This window comes from Orbicella franksi, chromosome 3 (assembly GCF_964199315.1).
Source record: "Orbicella franksi chromosome 3, jaOrbFran1.1, whole genome shotgun sequence".
NCBI classification, from domain to species: Eukaryota; Metazoa; Cnidaria; class Anthozoa; order Scleractinia; family Merulinidae; genus Orbicella; species Orbicella franksi.
Window position 1 is genome coordinate 20,845,170 of NC_138147.1, and position 20,489 is coordinate 20,865,658.

A 20,489-nucleotide genomic window follows, 5' to 3' on the forward strand; every position below is an offset into this window, starting at 1 on the left:
TATCTTTGTGCAAGCACTCGTTCAAGATGCACCTTTCCTTCTCGTAAATTTATATGCACCGACGAAAAATCAGGAGCAATGTGTTTTCTTTGATCGTGTTGCTAATACTCTAGAAGATTTGAGTCTGGACCATAACTGCCAAATCATTATTGGTGGTGACTTTGACAGCCATGCCATCTCGACTCCAGTCTGGATAATTTAGGAGGAAGAATCGAGTCAAAGCCAACTGTTAAAAAATCAATGAGATAATGACAGCTAATGACCTTATCGACATTTGGAGAATTCGTAATCATGAGAAAAAGCAATTTACTCAGACGTAGAAAAAACCCTTCTCGTGCTTTAAGTGAAGCAGACAAAGAATTTCTCTGGAGTTCAGATCACCTTGGTAAACATTCTGCCCAAGCTCTAGTCAATATTAACTTTAAAAATGTCACTGAACACTTTGGCCTTCGCGGGAGACAAGAGCACTAGTCAATGATGGTGGAAGATTTCATCATCATCATCATAACCTCTTCAAGCTCGTACGTCCGGCAACAACTACAGCACTATCAATAACTTCACAGGTACAGTGAATTTTTATGGTGGGTTTCCTAGGTTTCCTGGGCCATCTAATGTGCAAATGCCATCTCATCAAAGCACAGAACCTCAGCGCTCATGGAAAAGGATCAGAGCTACTGTACTCTCAGACTCAGATTAGGACTAAGTATTGTTGACTTTACAAAAACTATCATTTTTTTCACCTCAAATGGATTTAATAGCATTATTTACTGTAATTTCGCCCTCTTTAATGTTTGTTTGTGTACATAATAATTTTTATTTATTTATAGCTGCATTTAATATTGAATAATTTGAAAAGTAAAAAAAATACCAAATAAAAAACAAATATTTTTTACACCTTTCAAATTTAATACTTTATTCCATTATTTCCTTATCATTAATTTCTCCACTCCTTATTCACTATTGCAAGTGTTTTATTGCTACAAACCTCATTTTATTCCATGTCATACTGGATATTTTGAAAATAATATTGTATATTTAAAAAATGCTTTGCTTTCACTTTACACTTTTGTAATTTGCAGTATTCTTTTTTCCATTATATTATTGTTATTCTGTGTGATTATGGCATCCTATTCTGCCGAATATTTTGGAAATAAAAATAATTCACAATATTTTAGTTTGCCTTTCTTTAAGGATAATAGCTTGACTGAGCGATGCCCAATAACTGACTAATAATAATAACTAGCTATATAATTAATATATAAGGACTATATGCTGTCCAATTTTGGAAATAATTGGATGAAAAAAATTCTGAGGACAGCGAAAATTCGACGAGGCCGTAGGCCGAGTCCTATTACATGTAGTCCTATTACATATCATACTAATTAAGTACAGAATTAGACAAGTATCAATTAAATACAGCAAGCAAAAAGTTAGAGAGCGCAGAGCCCGTCTTGCGACAGCTGAACAGAAAGTTAAGCAATGTGATTTGTCGTGTAATAGTGATCTTTCAGAAAAATCAAATGAGACCTATGGCCAAACTCGTGGATTAGGTAATCTAGAGATGAAACATATTGGTGAACTCGCAATTACTGGTGTAGTATTAAATGCTGTTAAAAGAAGCTGGGTTTGTACCATGCAAGGTCGCACTTAACTCACAAAGTGTAGGCTTTTTTCGTTGGCTTTTCTTTTGCACACATATCACAAAGACATACGTCCAGAATAGCTAGGGTGGCAAAATTGCAGCAAAATATGGAGTGGTAAAGGCTAAGGGTTCTTGGGTCGCAGAGGACACTCCTGCGCAACAAATCATAGAGTACTCTCCCCCCTCCCCCCCTTCCCTCACACCCAGATCTTGATGTTGATCTGCCTGCTGGAAAAATGTGCATGTATTCAAGTCGTACGAGCTCACAAACGTTTTTCATTGCATTTCATTCAAGGTTTCATTCATTATAGGTAAGGTTTCTTATGGGACAGCATTTCTTTTCTAATGTGGAAGCGCTTGTCTCTATATAAATTGCACGTAAAATACATCAAAATAAGTAGACTCTTTTGCAAGCATTTTCAGTGTTGATCCGACAAATCTGTGGACCATAAATATGTGTGCCAACAATAATAATAACAGCTTCATTGAAGTGTCAATGTATTTAGTATTAACTAATAATTGGGGACAAGCTCACAGGGGGCCAGTTTCTTTCCCTTTGTTATCTTTTCAATCAGGAAGCAAAAGTGTAAACAAAAGACAGGGTAAAAATCATTTAAGCTTATCAAAATCAAGTATTTGGGAGTTTCTTTCCAAGTTTATGTGCATTTCACATCCCACTTGGAGTTCAGATCAATGTACTAAAATAACCAAGACAAGTATAGAGAAAACAACTTTAATCTAAACTTAACTCGATGTCGGTTGAACATGGACAACTCAATATGAAAAACTTAAGTGTTTAAACTGCAAAGCGGTGAACGAAGGTCCTGCTTGATTGAACGTTGGATCTCACAGCAGATCTAATCAGCCAAACTTGGAAAGTAAAACGACAATACGTCACTACTGCAAGGTTGACACAACGTCGTAGAGTTAAAACAACATTTCGGCTGGCTTCAGGTTTAGATGTTACTAAATTATAAAAATGAAATTACAATATTATACAATGGTGCCGATGTTTGTCCTGTATTCAATAGCTGTTTCGTTCATTAAAAGTTGTTCGTTTCGCTCATATAAGTTCATTAAGGTCGAGGAATAAGACACATTCTCATCAAAGCTTACGACATTAGCTTTTCAGGTCACTTTCCTGCAAACAAATGCAACTCTCTGGTCATTTTGAACGCCTGGACGACTCAAATGCTCCTGAAATTCAGCCTTCAAGTTGGCCATAGTACTAATTCGAACATTCCAAGTCAACTCCACTTCAATTTAGCGAAACACCTAATATTAACGGTCGTGTAAAAGCTACAAAATCATCAATATTCGGGCTGGCACGATGCACACATTGAGTAGTAGGCTCGCACTGACTGCACGGTTACTATTCCAATATGGCGTCGGACTCGGTTACTATTCCAATATGGCGTCGGACGCGGTTACTATTCCAACATGGACATGCCATTAGGGACAGCGCGTCTCCCAACCCCAAAATGCATCGGGAACGTAAGAATATCGAGATCGAAATGTATTGTGGGCCAAAATATAATCAGACAGTGGGAGCCTGGTCTCTAACACTTGAAACGCCTGGTTAATTTCAGGTTAAAATGCAGATAGCGACCACCAGCTAGCAGTCCACATTTTCTCGCAATATTTCTGGAAGGAAACACGAATTATCCCTCGAACGTCTCAGTCACAGAAATTTTTGCTAATCAGATCAGTTGTGCACCATGGTATTTATTATCTTGCAATTCATTGACCTATTTGTTACTAGTAAACGAACCTTACCTTGTGTTGTCTATGTAGAAATTATATGTAGTTTCTTTAATTTGCTTAACAATAATCATAACAGAATTTCATACCGTAATCCCATTATAATTCCACACACATACCAACATTGAAAGCCTGAAAATATATAATGTAATATATAATAATATTTATCTGTTTTTTGTTTCTGTAATGTTTCAGATTTGTTGCTTAAAAACAGTATAAACTCTAGAATAATATGAAATAACTATATTACAATATTGAAATGACAGTAGATGTCAGACATGTTCTCAGAGTCCAATTTTCCTTAGAATGTTACTCGAGCCATATATGGCAAAAAAATATTAAATTAATAGTAAACTTGTTGCAAAATCAATATAGTTCGCACTGTACCATTCACGACTTACATGTACATGTACATGCATATATCTGTGGGGGGGGGGGGGTCAAGTTGATAAAAATCCTACGGAAATGAGCTGATATGATCAAATATTTGTGCAAAGCACGATGCCCAGTATTGTGATAGCTCACTGAAGTTAAACGTGTGAAACACAAGACTAGTTTCACCTCATGCCAATAATGATTTCACATGCTTATCCCTGTTCTATTTTGCAGAACATCAAAAAACATGGTCTAATATTATTATTAATACCAGCTGCTGGAATAGTCTTGAATGACTGCTCTGTCCTTTTTTTGCTAATAACAAAATGATTTCAGTTGAAAGAGAACTGGCATGTTCCATATGGGTAGTTCAGAAACAGTTAGAATCAGCTTTTAAAATTTCACTAGTCTGACTTGTAATGATTTCATATATTTTCTAGTGCGAAAATGTGTCCTACACTAAATGCTCTAAATAATGATATCATCCTCTCTACTGAGCAGAGCATCAAACAAACAATTTTGCCAAGGGACCTGTAGATCCAGGTTTTCATTATCCCTGGTGATCTTTTTCATTTTGATAGAAGTAAATTATGATGATGTTCATCACAATGAAGAAGCTAAGGACCTGTGGATAACATAAGCCAATATGGCAGTAGCCTGCTAGAAGGCTAGTGTCAGGTTGCACAGTTATCTCTAGCTGTTCAAATCGTCAAGAAAACATGTGCAGCCTGCTACTGATCATATCACAAGGGCCATTTTATAGATGAAAACCTAGGTCAAAAGGTTTCTAAAAGCACTCTTCTATCTTTGTACTACACTAACCACATGTCCTGCATTTTCATGGGGCGGTGCATTTTTGTTCATGTTAGAAGGAGTATTCCTTTCCAACATTGTTGTCTTTCTTTTGTTAAAGGATTTTGTGTTTGCAAACATGTGTTGTAAATATCAGAATAGTCCTGGAAATGGGTCATGAAATAGGGTTTTACACATAATGCTCAAATTTGTTGTCATTATGCGAATGCTTGATGATCAAAAAATCTCACTATACATTGTGCTCAAAAGACGTCGACCAGTTTTTGTCACTGTTGTGCCCGCGTAATTCTAGATTCTCTTGCCTCACTGTTATGCTCAAAATAATGCCAGCACAATGTGTAAAACCATATAATGACCACTAATGGGGGTGAGGGAAAGATGGAGTGGTCATCAGTGGAAGTTGTGGCACTTCCACAATAAACAAACTAAAAATTTGTTTCGCACTGACAAGAACACGGCTTCGTCTCTGCTCGTGGGCGACACAAAATATAATCAGTATTGGGTCGGGCGTTGCAAGAAAATTGATTCTTTGATCACTGGACCTGTTAACCATCGGAAAAGAGGGCTGTACAAGGCTACCACAGCTGCGTTCACCAGAGTAATAACACCACATATATCAGTGCAACTCTGTAGGGAATAGTTACTGCATCGCCAGTCACATTCATGACCCTGCCAATTAGTCACACTGGGAGAGTGGGCAAGCACCAAATGACTCTTTTGTACGTTCCAACTTGTGGAATGTACCGTGCAAAATCATTGACGACGTCAATGATGTCTGGGAGAGGTTGCCAAGCCAGTGTGTCACAGTATGTGATGTTCATGAAAGGTCGCAGCTCAACATCTACCAGTACCCAATGATTACCACCATTTTCAGGGCTGCCAATGAAAGTTTTGCCATTTCTTTGTCCCACATTCAGAGCAAAAACCAGCCTTTTTAATGGTCCAAGGTCAAACAACTTAGCTTTCCTCGTCATCTTGTTGTGGATATTAACAACGATGTTGGGGCATAGTAGTATGGTATCGTTTTGCATGTCGTTAAGCTGTTTTAAAACCCACGTGACGTGATCAGTAGAGACCCAGCCTTGCGTTCCTGATGCAGCAAGATGGGCAAGCTCATCTGCAGTCAATCCTGTTAATTAGTAACAATATGATATACTTTTCATCTGGCTTTATTAAATATTTTCTAAGGAAGTGGGGTAATAGACCTCAAAAACTAGAGTTGGAGTGGGCTGCTAGCAGATAAAGATGTATATAAGATTATAAAGTTCTAATCGTCACTGCTTTCTAATTCAACAAAACTGTGATACTGTATTGGAGATGGCATCCCCCAACCTCCTTTCCACCCTTGGACACCATGTCACAAAAATTTTTAAGTGAAAAGTAACCTTTTAAATCCCTAATCGCATTTTTTCAGGTACAAAATGAGCATATCCCATTTTCTAGTTTACATCATTTTACTTTTTCGGGCCCGTGCACGCATTTTCGTTTTGTTTATCTTTAAAATTACATAAACTTTATTGCATATTTTAGCCGGTTCCAGTACCAGTTCAGGATATACCTGGAAAAATGAGCCTGCACATCACGACATCACTCCACACGAAGTCATTTCTTAATTTTTCTTTAAAAAAAAACTTACCATAACTTGGTAGCATATCGTCAGATCAGAAGGATTGTCCCAGATCATGGCTTTGAATTTGTCGATCGCTTCCGAGGAAATTTCTCGCCGAGTTTTGGGCTGGCGAAAAGCTTTCGAAAACCACCTCATGTCAGTATTGTAAGCACTGGGTTTGCCCTGTCGACGGCTCAACTTTGCAAGGATCATTCTATACGTAAATATTGAACAATGCTTGGAGCAATTCAAGTGAAAATTTTATCCAGGATTTACCTTTCCCGCTAAAAATGATAAAATTAACCAGGCGCTACTAATGTTAGAGACCAGGTTCCCGCTGTCTTGCTATATTTTAGTCCATGATACATTTCGATCTCGATATTCTTTCGTTCCCAAAGCATTTTGGGGTTGGGAGACGTGCTGTTCCTGATGGCAGTTCCAACATGGCGTCGGACTCGGGCGCTCTCGTTCGGGCTGACTAATTACGAGCAGTGTCTACACTTAAGTGAGTGAGTGAGTGAGTGAGTGATACATTTGCATATCGGAGTCCCCGCAACAAACACGTTTCTACGCTTCGCGTATCCAAGAGTTTAAAAATGTATGACCTTGATGCTGCGAAATATGAATATGAACTATTATTAAATTTTCAACCTTGGATAATGCAATTCTAGCTTTCTGATTGGTTCACTGGATCTCGGTTACCAGTCATTATACCTGCGTTTGACCTTATACGGCATAAACTTTTTCGCGGGAAGCCAAGTTTCGTCGCCAAAAAAATGGATGAAAAAAGCAGATTCGATGAGCTATCTACAGAAGAAATAAAGGAAATTATGGACAATGCCGTCTCAGTAACAACAAAAAAGCCACAAAGTTTGAGATTGCATTATTTAACGGTCCCCTTAAAAGTTGCAAAATTAAAATATGACCGTCGAGATTTTACGCATTCATGAAGATTATGTATCAAAAACAATGTTTACCTTAACAGAATGGCTTACTAGTCCTGGTGGCATCAAATTTTCCAAACCGATGTAAGAAATGTCAAAAGAAGAACTGAATGTTTGTTTGAAGCGTTTTTACACTTCTGCGAGGAAGAAAGATGGCACGTATTACAAAAGTTCATCCACGAAATCCATAAGAGCCACCATTCATCATTTCCTTCGCACGCCGCCGCACAACAAACCGTTTTCCTCTATCTCTGACCAGGCAAATAAATCATTTGAGCATTTGTAAAAGGCCTCAGGAAAACAGGCATCATTGCCGGCGTAGTATATGAGAAACCAATTTCCAATGAGCAGATGAGGAAACTGTTCGACTTAAGCGAGCTCGGTCGAGAGTAAAAATCCCGCACAGCTACAGAGGACGACCTAGTTTTATCTCGGTCTCTTTTTTGGCCACGAGGACGAGAGAATCAACAACAACCAGCGCCAACAATTCTGTCCTTGCGAAAAACACCTCAAGGAGTTGAGTGTTTTGAGCTGAACCGAAGTAAGCCCGGTTCTTTACCAGCCACGAAAAACCATCAGGGTGGCCTCGGATATTCTGAAGATGAATCTGACGCTCAGATAGTTTCTGTCCCTGACTCTGAATCTGACCAACAATGAGCTCCACACATACAGCTCGAAATGCCAAGGCTTTCAAAGCAAGGGAATCCTGAAAGAGGTCTTGTCAAGAATAATTTTGGCACAACGTCTGTGTCACATGGCGATCAAAGTTTTCCGCAGCATTATTACAGCAGCAATGTGCAAGTGCACAATTATTCGGCTCTTCTCCATGACTCGAACTTGAACGCTTTTCAAACTTTCTGACCAAGGTTATATCTCCTTCATAAGGTAGACGTTCCTTAAATTCTACTTGATTGTAATTTCATTCAGCAAATTCGCTTGCTTCGTTTTCAAACTTTTCATTCAACTAAGTTTACATACGACGCGCATGTCGTGTGATTTCCCACTTGTTGTTGTTTTTGCCACATCGACTTCCGGTCGCTTAGTAAAATCAAAATCTAACAAAATTAAACTATAATTTCCAAGTATACAAATGCACCGAATTTAATAAAACAATTATTCCATTTGCGCTTGTTGGATATGAAATTGGTTATAACCAAAGCGCGCTCATGGAAAAATTGTTAATTATTCGACTATATTGTGCGCGGTAACATTGTGAGATCTAGAATCAATTGGTATGAAAAAGGCGAAGAAAATTCGAAATATTTCCTTAATCCAGAGAACACAAGATCCGGTCAAGCTACCATTCGCCGGCTTTTCGATTCTAAAGGAAAAATAACGGTAAGCCACAATCCATAATGAATGAACTAAGAGATTATTACCAAAACTTATACAGCAAGCAAGATTCTGACTTTAATGAAGAACTGTGTTCAACTTTTTTTAGACAACAACAACAATCCGATTCTAAGTGAAGAATCAATGATGGTATGTGAGGGAAAGCTTTCGCTCGTGGAATGTTATGAGGCCCTGCAAATGTTTTCTAATGGTAAAGCTCCCGGTAATGATGGTCTTACGGCCGACTTTTATAAAGGTTTCTGGAACTTATTAGGTCATCAATTCACTGAGGCCTTAAGTTACTCCCACGAGCATGGTGAATTGTCTAATTCACAAAAACAAGCCATTATTAGATTGATCGACAAGAAAAATAGAGACAGGAGATACATTAAGAATTGACGACCAATCTCCCTTTTAAGAATGGCTGACTGTTAGGATCGAGAAACGCTGGTCAACGTCCCATTTGACAAATCGCTCATATTTTGCCTAAAGATACCCTTAGGTGACCTAATTCTAAAAATCATATTTAAAGGTTCCAGCGAATTTTTATTTTTCAGAAATTCGCGAAAATTTGAAAGCGCGGTCAAAGTGCGGTTTTTCGTGTAATAAAATGACCGAAATAAGGTGCGAAGACGAAGCGCTGCTTAAGAATGGCTGACTGTTAGGATTGAGAAACGCCGGTCAACGACCCATTTGGCAAATCGCTCATATTTTGCCCAAAGATACCCTTCGGTGACCTAATTCTAAAAATCATATTATAAGGTTCCAGCGAATTTTTATTTTTCAGAAATTCGCGAAAATTTGAAAGCGCGGTCAAAGTGCGGTTTTTCGTGTAATAAAATGACCGAAATAAGGTGCGAGGACGAAGCGCTGCTAAAGTTTTAAAATAAACTCAATTGACTTCAAACTTCACACAAATGTGGAACAACCACTCTAATTTACTCCTCGTTTTAAACTAATCTCAGATATGTTGATATAGTGGTTTTCCAAACCATTTTAAAAACACCTATGAAGCGTGTGAAAAATAACGGCAAAATATAGGTCATGTTTAACAGTATAAAAATGCATCTGGTACCTCACTTTCCGATTATTTTACTTTACAGCCTTAAAATATCATTATTAAACATATACCATGCCAAGTTTCATGCTCGAACTCGCAGTATTTCCCTTTGTGAAAAACGAAAATCTATGTCAATGTGTTGGGCGCAAATAACACAACAATTATACAAGAACAATAGACAAATCAATTTCAAAAGCGAAAGTAAAAGGTTATCATTAATTAGAATCCCGTCAATTCACTGCTATCAGTAGAAACATAATGTCCACTGCATAAAAACTGTTTTTAGACGTTTTCGAACCATTGCGCGTTAACTTTGTTTAATTTCCTGTCCGCCGTCATGTCTAGTTTGTCATCGCGTGTATTTCCTTAATGTAAACAATACTGTGAATGGTTCTCATACCAAACGCACAGAGGTTTCCTGGAACCTCGATGTTTTCGATTCACCAAAACGCTTTAAGTTCGTTAAGACACAATAATGGGTCAACTTGGAATGCTGTTTAGCATTAAGGACGTTAAAGGACTGTAAATTAATCGAGTTGAAATATCTTGAGGCAAATCAAAATCGCGCCCTTATTCTAATTGCTAAACAGCCGATCTCCGTTCAAGTTCAAGAAGTCGAGAGGTTAATTCGGCAATGTATCACCGGTACAACAACAAAATCAAACCGAGGTCATCAAAAGTGCAACTTTAAAAGTGTAGTGGCAAGTTCGAAGTAAATTTCGCCTATATAAATTGGAAACAAGAAGTGAAACGATCTGACCCGAAACAAATAAACGAAATATTAATACGACTAATTTAATCCGAAAATGTTGCAGAAAACATACCTAAAAGCCGTCGATTCCCCTCAATACCACTCCACATTGCCTTACAGAGCCCAAGCTTTCTGCTGTAAGAATCAGGGGCCTCATGAATCTGTTTTTATTATATCGGCAACCATGCTGCGTGGCTGATATTCGAGACTCAGTAAAAGTTGTCAGACAACCGTACGAGCAGCCCAGTCACGCTTTCACTGCTTTCGCGCAAATGTTCAACATTTCGCAATTGCAAGTTTAAAGTAGTGACAGTAGATTGAAATGCGCTTTTTAAAGCTTCTCTATCCAGGAGCAATTATTTCTTGTTCTTGAATGGCTTTTAGTTGTAGCTACAGTCTGGGAGGGGGGGGGTACTCCCGGAAATTTCGAATATCTGTATGCCGTGGAAGATTAAGTGGTCTCTGGCTCTTAACGCCAACACTGAAACACCCGATGATTCTCGAAGTATCACAGGGATCACTAAGCAAAATAATTTTGAGTTTAGCTCCGCTGAGTCAGATACCTGTTGGCGCGCATATTGCATTGACCGTGGACAGGTGGAAAAACAGTTAAACCGGAAAAGCCTGTTGCACATTGTAATTCAGCGTTGTCCAACACGCAATCGGTCTGGTTGTAATGCTAATCGTATTTGACAGAATCTCAAGTTTTCTTTCGACACATACTCACGTACTGGGGTGGTGACATACTACTAGATGGGCGTGGTCGGGAGCCACGAGTCAAGTCAGTCAACTCGCAAAGCTCAACCGAGAAGAGTGATAGTGAACCGCTGGTGGAAGGACTGCAGATTGTCCCTACGCCTTACCCTAATAGGCCTCTGTGTTATTCTAATGAACTGATGCTGTTACAATGATACTATTTAGCTTGTGAACATGCCAATGATCAGGGGTTTCTTTTGCAATTTAGTCAGACATCGCTCTTTGTTTATTTCTGCTGGAAGCCTCGTTCTCTGAAGGAGACTTCAGGTCATTTTGTAAAGAGGTACGAACACTGCGACCTCAACATCAGTCCCAGTATCAACGGGTGTGACCGAGGAAGCGTCTGCTGATGTGTCCATGGATAGTCACCATGCACGACAGGGTGTATTAATGCCTTCAAGGCAGCTGCATTCGTGTCTTTCATAGGCTGTCTACTTTAGAGAGGCACTTGTCACTGGAGAAATGTACTTCGTCCCTGGAGAGACATTCCCTTATGGACTTAGCGAAAATGTGCTACAAACCCTGCTTGGAGCAAGCGTTGGCGCTTAACTCAAAGCCACAGTAGGTCACCAAGAAGTCCTTGTTGCTTTAAAAGGGGGTTGGGCTCTGAGGGCAGTCAATGACAAGCAGCAATCGTATCTCATGGCAAAATCCCGCGTTGGTCAAACGACAGGCCGAAAGCTTGACGCCGAAATGGTGGCGCGGGAGATACGCAGAGCCCGGGACCCTTATAATATTCGTCTTTTTCAGGTGCTAGTTTTTCTCTCACAAAGTGACGCTCTGCGGCAAAGTGATCCTGATGAGATGCATGTTCAGGCATCTGAAGAGGAGAGCAATTTTATTCAGGTAAAGGAAGTTGTAGAAATAGTTCAGCTCCAGCATCCTTTGGTATACGACCAGCAAGACCCCTGTGCCTTGGCGATGGAGGGTGGCCTAAAGAGCCTGAAACTGCCTATGCTACGGTGCGGGTGCAAAGACATGGGATTAGATATACCTCTCCCATTCGTACGCGGAATAGCTCCATACTCAACGCTTGTGAAGTATTTTACTAACAACTGCACTTGCCGGAAGTATTCTTAGGAACTGTCGATGTTCGACTTCTTCGGTATTGAGCAAACATCTCTTGCCGGGGAAGGGAGGGAAGATCGTCAAATTTTTGTAGAGAGGGAGAGGGAGTAGAGGAGGGAGATCCTTTAGAGGAAAAACTAACGGCCGAATCGTCTCAACCTCGTTCCCAGCGAATTTGGGAACGAGAGGGTGGTAAGATGAGAGACTCTGGGAACGAGGTTGGAATCGTCACGCTTTCCAAATTCGCTACAGCGATTAATTTGCCTTTATCAACTTAGAAACAGATGATCTAACGTACTTTTTTCCGACACTGCGCGCAGGCGCAGCGCAACAGTGCCTTAACAAACTAATCACTCTAGAACATCTGAAAACATAGATCTCGGAAACAGCTTACTTTCCTTAAAATAGTTTTTCACAAAGAACTACTTATTAATGATTCTTTTATACTGCAAAAGAAAACCTTTACCATTACCATGTTCATAAAGCTAAATAGTATCATTGTAACAGCATCAGTTCATTAGAATAACACGGAGGCCTATTAGGGTAAGGCGTAGGGACAATCTGCAGTCCTTCCACCAGCGGTTCACTATCACTCTTCTCGGTTGAGCTTTGCGAGTTGACTGACTTGACTCGTGGCTCCCGACCACGCCCATCTAGTAGTATGTCACCACCCCAGTACGTGAGTATGTGTCGAAAGAAAACTTGAGATTCTGTCAAATACGATTAGCATTACAACCAGACCGATTGCGTGTTGGACAACGCTGAATTACAATGTGCAACAGGCTTTTCCGGTTTAACTGTTTTTCCACCTGTCCACGGTCAATGCAATATGCGCGCCAACAGGTATCTGACTCAGCGGAGCTAAACTCAAAATTATTTTGCTTAGTGATCCCTGTGATACTTCGAGAATCATCGGGTGTTTCAGTGTTGGCGTTAAGAGCCAGAGACCACTTAATCTTCCACGGCATACAGATATTCGAAATTTCCGGGAGTACCCCCCCCCCCCCTCCCAGACTGTAGCTACAACTAAAAGCCATTCAAGAACAAGAAATAATTGCTCCTGGATAGGGAAGCTTTAAAAAGCGCATTTCAATCTACTGTCACTACTTTAAACTTGCAATTGCGAAATGTTGAACATTTGCGCGAAAGCAGTGAAAGCGTGACTGGGCTGCTCGTACGGTTGTGTGACAACTTTTACTGAGTCTCGAATATCAGCCACGCAGCATGGTTGCCGATATAATAAATACAGATTCATGAGGCCCCTGATTCTTACAGCAGAAAGCTTGGGCTCTTTAAGGCAATGCGGAGTGGTATCGAGGGGAATCGACGGCTTTTAGGTATGTTTTCTGTAACATTTTCGGGTTAAATCAGTCGTATTAATATTTCGTTTATTTGTTTCGGGTCAGACCGTTTCACATCTTGTTTCCAATTTATATAGGCGAAATTTATTTGGAACTTGCCACTACACTTTTAAACTTACACTTTTGATGACCTCGGTTTGATTTGTTGTTGTACCGGTAATACATTGCCGGATTAACCTCTCGACTTCTTGAACTTGAACGGAGATCGGCTGTTTACCAAATTAGAATAAGGGCGCGATTTTGATTTGCTTCAAGATATTTCAACTCGATTAATTTACAGTCCTTTAACGTCCTTGATGCTAAACAGCATTCCAAGTTGACCCATTATTGTGTCTTAACGAACTTAAAGCGTTTTGGTGAATCGAAAACATTAAGTTTCCAGGAAATCTCTTGCGTTTGTTATGACAACCATTCACGTGTTGTTGACATTGAGGAAATACACGCGATGACAAACTAGACATGACGGCGGACACGAAATTAAACAAAGTTAACGCGCGATGGTTCGAAAACGTCTAAAAACAGTTTTTATGCAGTGGACATCATGTTTCTACTGATAGCAGTGAATTGACGGGATTCTAATTAATGATAGCCTTTTACTTTCGCCATTGAAATTGATTTGTCTCTGGTTCGTGCATAATTATTGTGTTATTTGCGCCCAACACATTGACATAGATTTTCGTTTTTCACAAAGGGAAATACTGCGAGTTCGAGAACGAAACTTGGCATGGTATATCTTTAATAATGATATTTTAAGGCTGTAAAGTAAAATAATCGGAAAGTGAGGTACCAGATGCATTTTTATGCTGTTAAACATGACCTATATTTTGCCGTTATTTTTCACACGCTTCATAGGTGTTTTTAAAATGGTTCGGAAAACCACTATATCAACATATCTGAGATTACTTCAAAGCGAGGAGTAAATTAGAGTGGTTGTTTCACATTTGTGTGAAGTTTGAAGTCAATTGAGTTTATTTTAAAACTTAAGCAGCGCTTCGTCTTCGCACCTTATTTCGGTCATTTTATTACACGAAAAACCGCACTTTGACCGCGCTTTCAAATTTTCGCGAATTTCTGAAAAATAAAAATTCGCTGGAACCTTTAAATATGATTTTTAGAATTAGGTCACCGAAGGGTATCTTTGGGCAAAATATGAGCGATTTGTCAAATGGGACGTTGACCGGCGTTTCTTGATCCTAACAGTCAGCCATTCTTAAATGTCGGTGTTAAGATTGCCTCGAAGGCCCTTGCTATACGTTTAGCAAACGTTTTACCACAGATTATACAAGTTGGTCAATATGCTTATGTCAAAGGCAGAACGATATTTGATGCGATTCGCACAATTGACGATATCATGGAATACACCAAAATCAAACAAATTTATTTATTTATTTATTACAATTTAATAGCAGATTTACATAACAACAAACAAAAAAACAGAACAAAAGAAAAACAAAAAAATAAGCCATAAGGATAATTTGTAAAAGAGTTGCGTGACTGCATATAAAAACAAATCACCTCATAAAATTATGAAAATTACAATTATCTCGCTAAGACTGTAATAATATTTACAATTTTGTTACAAATTTAATAACGTCAGCTTTAAACTTGTCAACACTGCATGCCGAACGGACCTCAAGACGCAAACTGTTCCATTCATCCACAATCCTATAAAGTAACTGTGTCTGGAAATATTAAAGCAGTGTTCTTGAAACTTGGCACCACAAATGTGCATCACAAAAGGAACAAAATGATACCCTTAGTGCAGTTGCCATAGCAACTCTTTCGGTTCCAGTCTCTTTCTGTCAAAAAACCAAAAATCCCCATTTGCAACCTCTAAAGTGAGACAAAAAGTCCTACTTGGAAGAGACATAGTTCCCATACTGTCTTACTCCAATCAGTAGATTGGGTAGGGTAGATGGTTTTTGATTTAAGACAAAAACTGGGAATTTCAGTTTTTATTAAGACAGCACCAGCGGAAAAGCTGTTGTCATGGCAACAGCAGTAAGGGTGTCATGTTGTTCCTTTTGTGATACACATTTGTGGTGCCAAGTTTCAAGAACACTGCTTCAATATTTCCAGAGATATCATTTTTTCAGTATTTTCCACTTTTTAGTTGCAAACAATATGACATCATCACTGATCTAATTTGCATAATAGAAAAACGTCAGTATCTCTAAAACGGAAAAAGATATTTCAAAAAGAAAAACGCCATTCTTCTGTATTTTGAAAGGCCTTGCAAATAAGCAGAAATTATTTTTCGTGTCATATACACTTTAAGTATATTTGCCTCGGCATATTTCATTTTTAACGATTTAGTATCGAAATATCTCAGTAAGTAACGGTCCTCTTGGATATAAAAATCTAAGAATTGAGAAAAGTCTACATCTAAATGGCCATTAAGAGCCTTAAACAAGAAGGCGACATCGACAACGAAACGTCTTTGTTCAAGAGTTAGCAGATTGAGTTTACGTAGACGGAGAACGTATGGTTCATTCGATTTTAAGATGAACCTTGGTTGCTCTGCGCTGAATTCTCTCTAGTTTGTTTACGTTTCTCTTGGTGAATGGACACCAGACGACTGACCAATATTCCAGATTCGATCTAACAAGGGAGCAGTACAAGGTCTTTAGTGTAGATTCATCTTGGAGATGCATGCGTGCTTTTTTAATTAAGCCTAACATTCTGTTTGCCTTGGCAATGATCATATCAATATGAGAGTTCCAGGATAAATCGTTGTCCGTCAATATTCCTAAATCTTTAAAGTCCTTGACCTCCTCGAGAACTGTATCACTCAAATGCACTCTGTTGGTAAAGGGTACTTGTTTTATAGTAATTCTCATGACCTGGACTTATGGTTGCGTTTGATTTCGAAAAACCTTTGACTCACTAAGTTGGTCTTATCTTTTCGAAGCATTAGATTAATTCAATTTTGGTAAATCGTTCATTTCGTGGGTTTCTGTTTTATACTGCAATATATCAAGCTGCATTCTAAACAATGGATTTTTAACCCAAATGTTTGAACTATGCAGAGGCGTAAGACAGGGCGATTCGCTGTCAGCGTACCTTCTCATTATTGCCCTTGAACTTTTGCTAATTAATATTCGGTACGACAAGAACATAAGAGGAATTATGATGGAAAACAGCGAAATTAAATTAACAGCCTTTGCCGATTACCTGACGACATTTTTACAAGGTATTCAGTCCTTTGAACGCCTTTCCATCACGCTAGATATATAGGTTTGGTATCTGCTCTGGTTTGAAGTTGAATACTGAGAAAACTGAAGCCTTGTGGCTTGGGAGAAACCATGACAACCCCCCACACATCAACATTGAGAAAATTAACAAACCTATGAAAATTCTAGGTGTCTCTTTCACCTATGATTGGCGCAAAAGACAGGAACTAAATTTCGAAGAAATATTGAAATTGCTATCGAAAACTTTGAAAAGATGGGAATGGGAACATCTTACTTTATATGGGAAAATTCAAGTCGTGGAGACATTTATCATACCCAAATTTATGTTTGGTGCATCTCTCATTTCCCTCACGAAAAATATAATTAAGCTAGTCGATTCTACTATTCATAGGTTCATTTAGAAAGGTAAGCATAAAATTAAGCGCCTTGCTCCCATAAACGACTATAAAAACGGCGGTTTGAGAATGCCTCACAGTCAGACAAGGATCGATACGCAGCGTATTATGTCTTACGAAATATACTGAAGATTATATTAGCCCTTGGAAGCAAATACTCTCCTTTTTTCTGAAAGATTACGGTGGTAAGTTTCTCTTGCATTGCAATTTCAGTGTTGCTGACTTGCCTAGCTGCCTTCCAAATTTCTATGGAGAATGTTTCGAAGGTGCAATCTATCTAACCCATTTTGTCCTGTGAACAAGCCTTAAATCAACTATTATGGAATAACCAATTCCACTGCATAAGTGGTATACCTATTTTCAACAAAACGCTCTTCTCAAATGGGTCTCATATCTCTTACTAATATCTTAACAAATACTGTTAGCCTTAAACCTTGGACCTTTTTCAAGGCAGAAGGGCTAAATGTTAATGATTATTTGCTGTTTGGTCTTTTCAATTCCCTTCCTCTCACATGGAAAAAGCTCATCAACTCCAAAAATGACACTTCAGCTAACACCTCAGCTGACTCTCGAAATATCAAACTCAGCTACACTCTTTATCTAAAAGATGGTACTCTTCCTCTCAATTCAATCATCTCCTCGAAATTGTATTGAAAACTTATAGAAATTATTTGGGTCTATCCTTCTGCACGGCATAAATTTAGTACCTTGTTTCAGAATAGTGTTGATCTTAATTGGGAAGTGATCTATCAAATTCCTCATGTTGTCACGTTTGACACTAAAACAAGAGTTTTTCAGTATAAATTACTAAATCGAATAATTTATACTAACAAATCCTTATACAAAATGAAAATGATTGATTCACCCCTCTGCACTTTTTGCAAAATTTCAGATGAATCTCTCGAGCACCTTTTTTGAAGGTGTGATTTCATTGTAGCATTCTGGATGTCTGTTGTTCTTTGGCTTAAATCCTTGCACATTGCTATCGATTCTCTAAACGACTGTGACATAATTTTCGGATTGACGCAAGAAGATCTCATTGGTTGCTTTTAAATCATATTATCATCGCTGGAAAGCTTGTTATCTACCACAGTCGTCTGAAGAATATTTTACCATCATTGCGTTTTCCCATGATAAAATTACATGACATAGAATCCATTGAACGATCTATAGCCATAAAGAACAACCACTTAAAATCCACGAAGGAAAGTGGTAGCCTCTCATTAATTAGAGACACTTATTTGTATATTTTTTATTTTATATTCATTGTATAGACACTTTTTTCTGTATTGTTAGGAAACTTATGTAGTATTGTTAGCCTTGTAAACCTTATTTATTTATTTATTTATTTATTTCCTTTTCGGGTGTTAAGTATAAGTAGTGTATTAGTGTGTAGTAGTGTAATATACAATGTGCATGTAAAATAGAGTCATGTAGTATGTAAAGTACTTAAGTAACTTACTAAGTAGTGTAGTAGTGTGTGGTGGTGTAATATACAATGTAGGTGTAGAGTCAAGTAGAATGCAATTTAAGTAAGTACTTTACAGTACGTGTGTAAAAGTTCCAGTTTTTTTAAATGTAATGAAATGGATGAAATGTAATTATAAAAAAAAAAATCAGCTAGAAAAAGTTACCCATTAAATAATACATTCGGTCCAGGATTGTCACTGAGACAAAACTGTTTGTTTTAGCTAAAAAAATCTGTCAACACATACCTCTTATCAATGCGAATGGTTTGTCCTGCAAGGACAAAATATTTCGACTCAGACAAATTTATCAAAGGAGCCGCTACCCTGCCTCGGAGGCTTATAAACTTGTTGTCCGTGTTACTTTCTTTTGTTTTCATGACAGGCGACACTGACAAGTTCCGATTCTTTCTGACCTCTTGCTCTATATATCGCAATCAGATACTACTTAATAGTTATCACTAAATCTGCCCCCGCTTTCTTTTATTTCTGCTGATTGAAAACAATAATATTGAACATTATAATAAAGTTTCCAAATAACGCGCGCTCTGATTGGCTGAAACAGCGTGCTTTATCAGAGAACAGAGCACGGGTTGATGACAGTAATCTGGTTTTCAAATGTTTGCATCGGAATTTTGGCCCAAATTAAGCATCAGTAGTAATGGTGGCTCATATGAGCGGTAACCAATCAGGAGCCGAGAAAGACAATACGCTATTGTTTTCCAAATCCAAGATGGCGCTATTTATTTTCAGCCAATCAGGAGCCGAATTAAGAACAATGGATGCTATTGTAATAGTAGTAGTAATAGTAATAGTAATAGTAATAGCTAGTAGTAATAGACGCTCATATGAACGGTAACTAATCAGGAGTCGAATTAAGAACAATGGATGCTATTGTTTTCCAAATCCAAGATGGCCGCCACAAATTTCAGCCAATCAGGAGCCGAATTAAGAATTCAAGATGGCGGCGCCCACGAAAGTCGGCCATGTTGGAAAACTGCCCACCAGCCTCGACGGAGGACTGGGATCGGTCTCACGGATTTCCATGGCGACACAAATCACGCCAGGGTCACGCAAAAAAATGTCAGGCAACTTCAAACTCGACACTTACAGTGTCCTGTGGTCTTAAACGACACGGGTCTGTCCGGCAAGCTGCCATGATGAAGACCGAGAGACTTGGGTCCGAGTCTAACCTATATAGGGGTGGTGCAAAGCATCATGGGACAATGACATCACCGGTATCCAATCAGAGCAAAGAAATCAGAATGAATTTAAAACAGTGGCTTCCCCAGTCCCCCTCTCTTAAGGAGAGCACTAAACCAAACATCACACATTGTCAAATGTCACGAACTTTAATAGCAAATCTTTTGCGCTAGCATTAAAAGATATGACGTCATTGCCATGTTGATCGAGTAAAAAGACCAGTTTCTATCGTCATCGCACAATGTTTCAAATGAACTTTAATGTCCAAAACGTTTGCGTTAAAATTACAGAAAGCTGGTCATTGTGTCTCAAATCAGATAACACTATGAAAGAAATGGAACAGAAATAATTTGATCTAGCGTAAATGCAATCTTTGACGAGTAACGAATAATAAGCGAAGACAAAAATTTATAGGCTAAAAGGTGAGAAGAAAAAAATACCATTGAAATGCTTCAAGTGAAAATGAATTGCTAATGGCAGTTTGCAATAAAATCTAAACTCCTTGATCTTGACTGTTCCCTTGAGAAAAGCCTCATTCAAAGGAATCTTGAACAAACAAAAGGCATTTTGGGCGACGATTGAAGAATTAACATAATTAGTCAGAGATGAAACATGGAAAAAATTAAAACCGAAAACCACATGTTTAGAAGCTGAAATCATGATAGACTGTATCTTAACCCTTGAGAATAAAATCAAAGGAATTTCAAACAAACGTTTCGCGCTTGAAGTAAAGATTTAACTTCATTTACAAACACTGCA

At 38.5% G+C, this 20,489-nt stretch overlaps 2 protein-coding genes across 2 annotated transcripts in view; one reads left to right on the forward strand and one right to left on the reverse strand.

The window, feature by feature from the left end:
- Positions 1 to 20,489, forward strand: part of LOC145482671 (endothelin-converting enzyme 1-like) — a 434,574-nt gene that overhangs the window by 100,206 nt on the left and 313,879 nt on the right. The window lies entirely within an intron of this gene.
- On the reverse strand, positions 5,272 to 6,315 carry LOC145483110 (uncharacterized). Its single transcript, XM_081461715.1, has 2 exons — positions 6,228 to 6,315; positions 5,272 to 5,720 (listed from the first exon to the last, which is right to left on the reverse strand). The coding sequence occupies exons 1-2, from the start codon at positions 6,241 to 6,243 to the stop codon at positions 5,272 to 5,274; spliced, it is 465 nt and encodes a 154-aa protein (XP_081317841.1). The 5' UTR covers positions 6,244 to 6,315.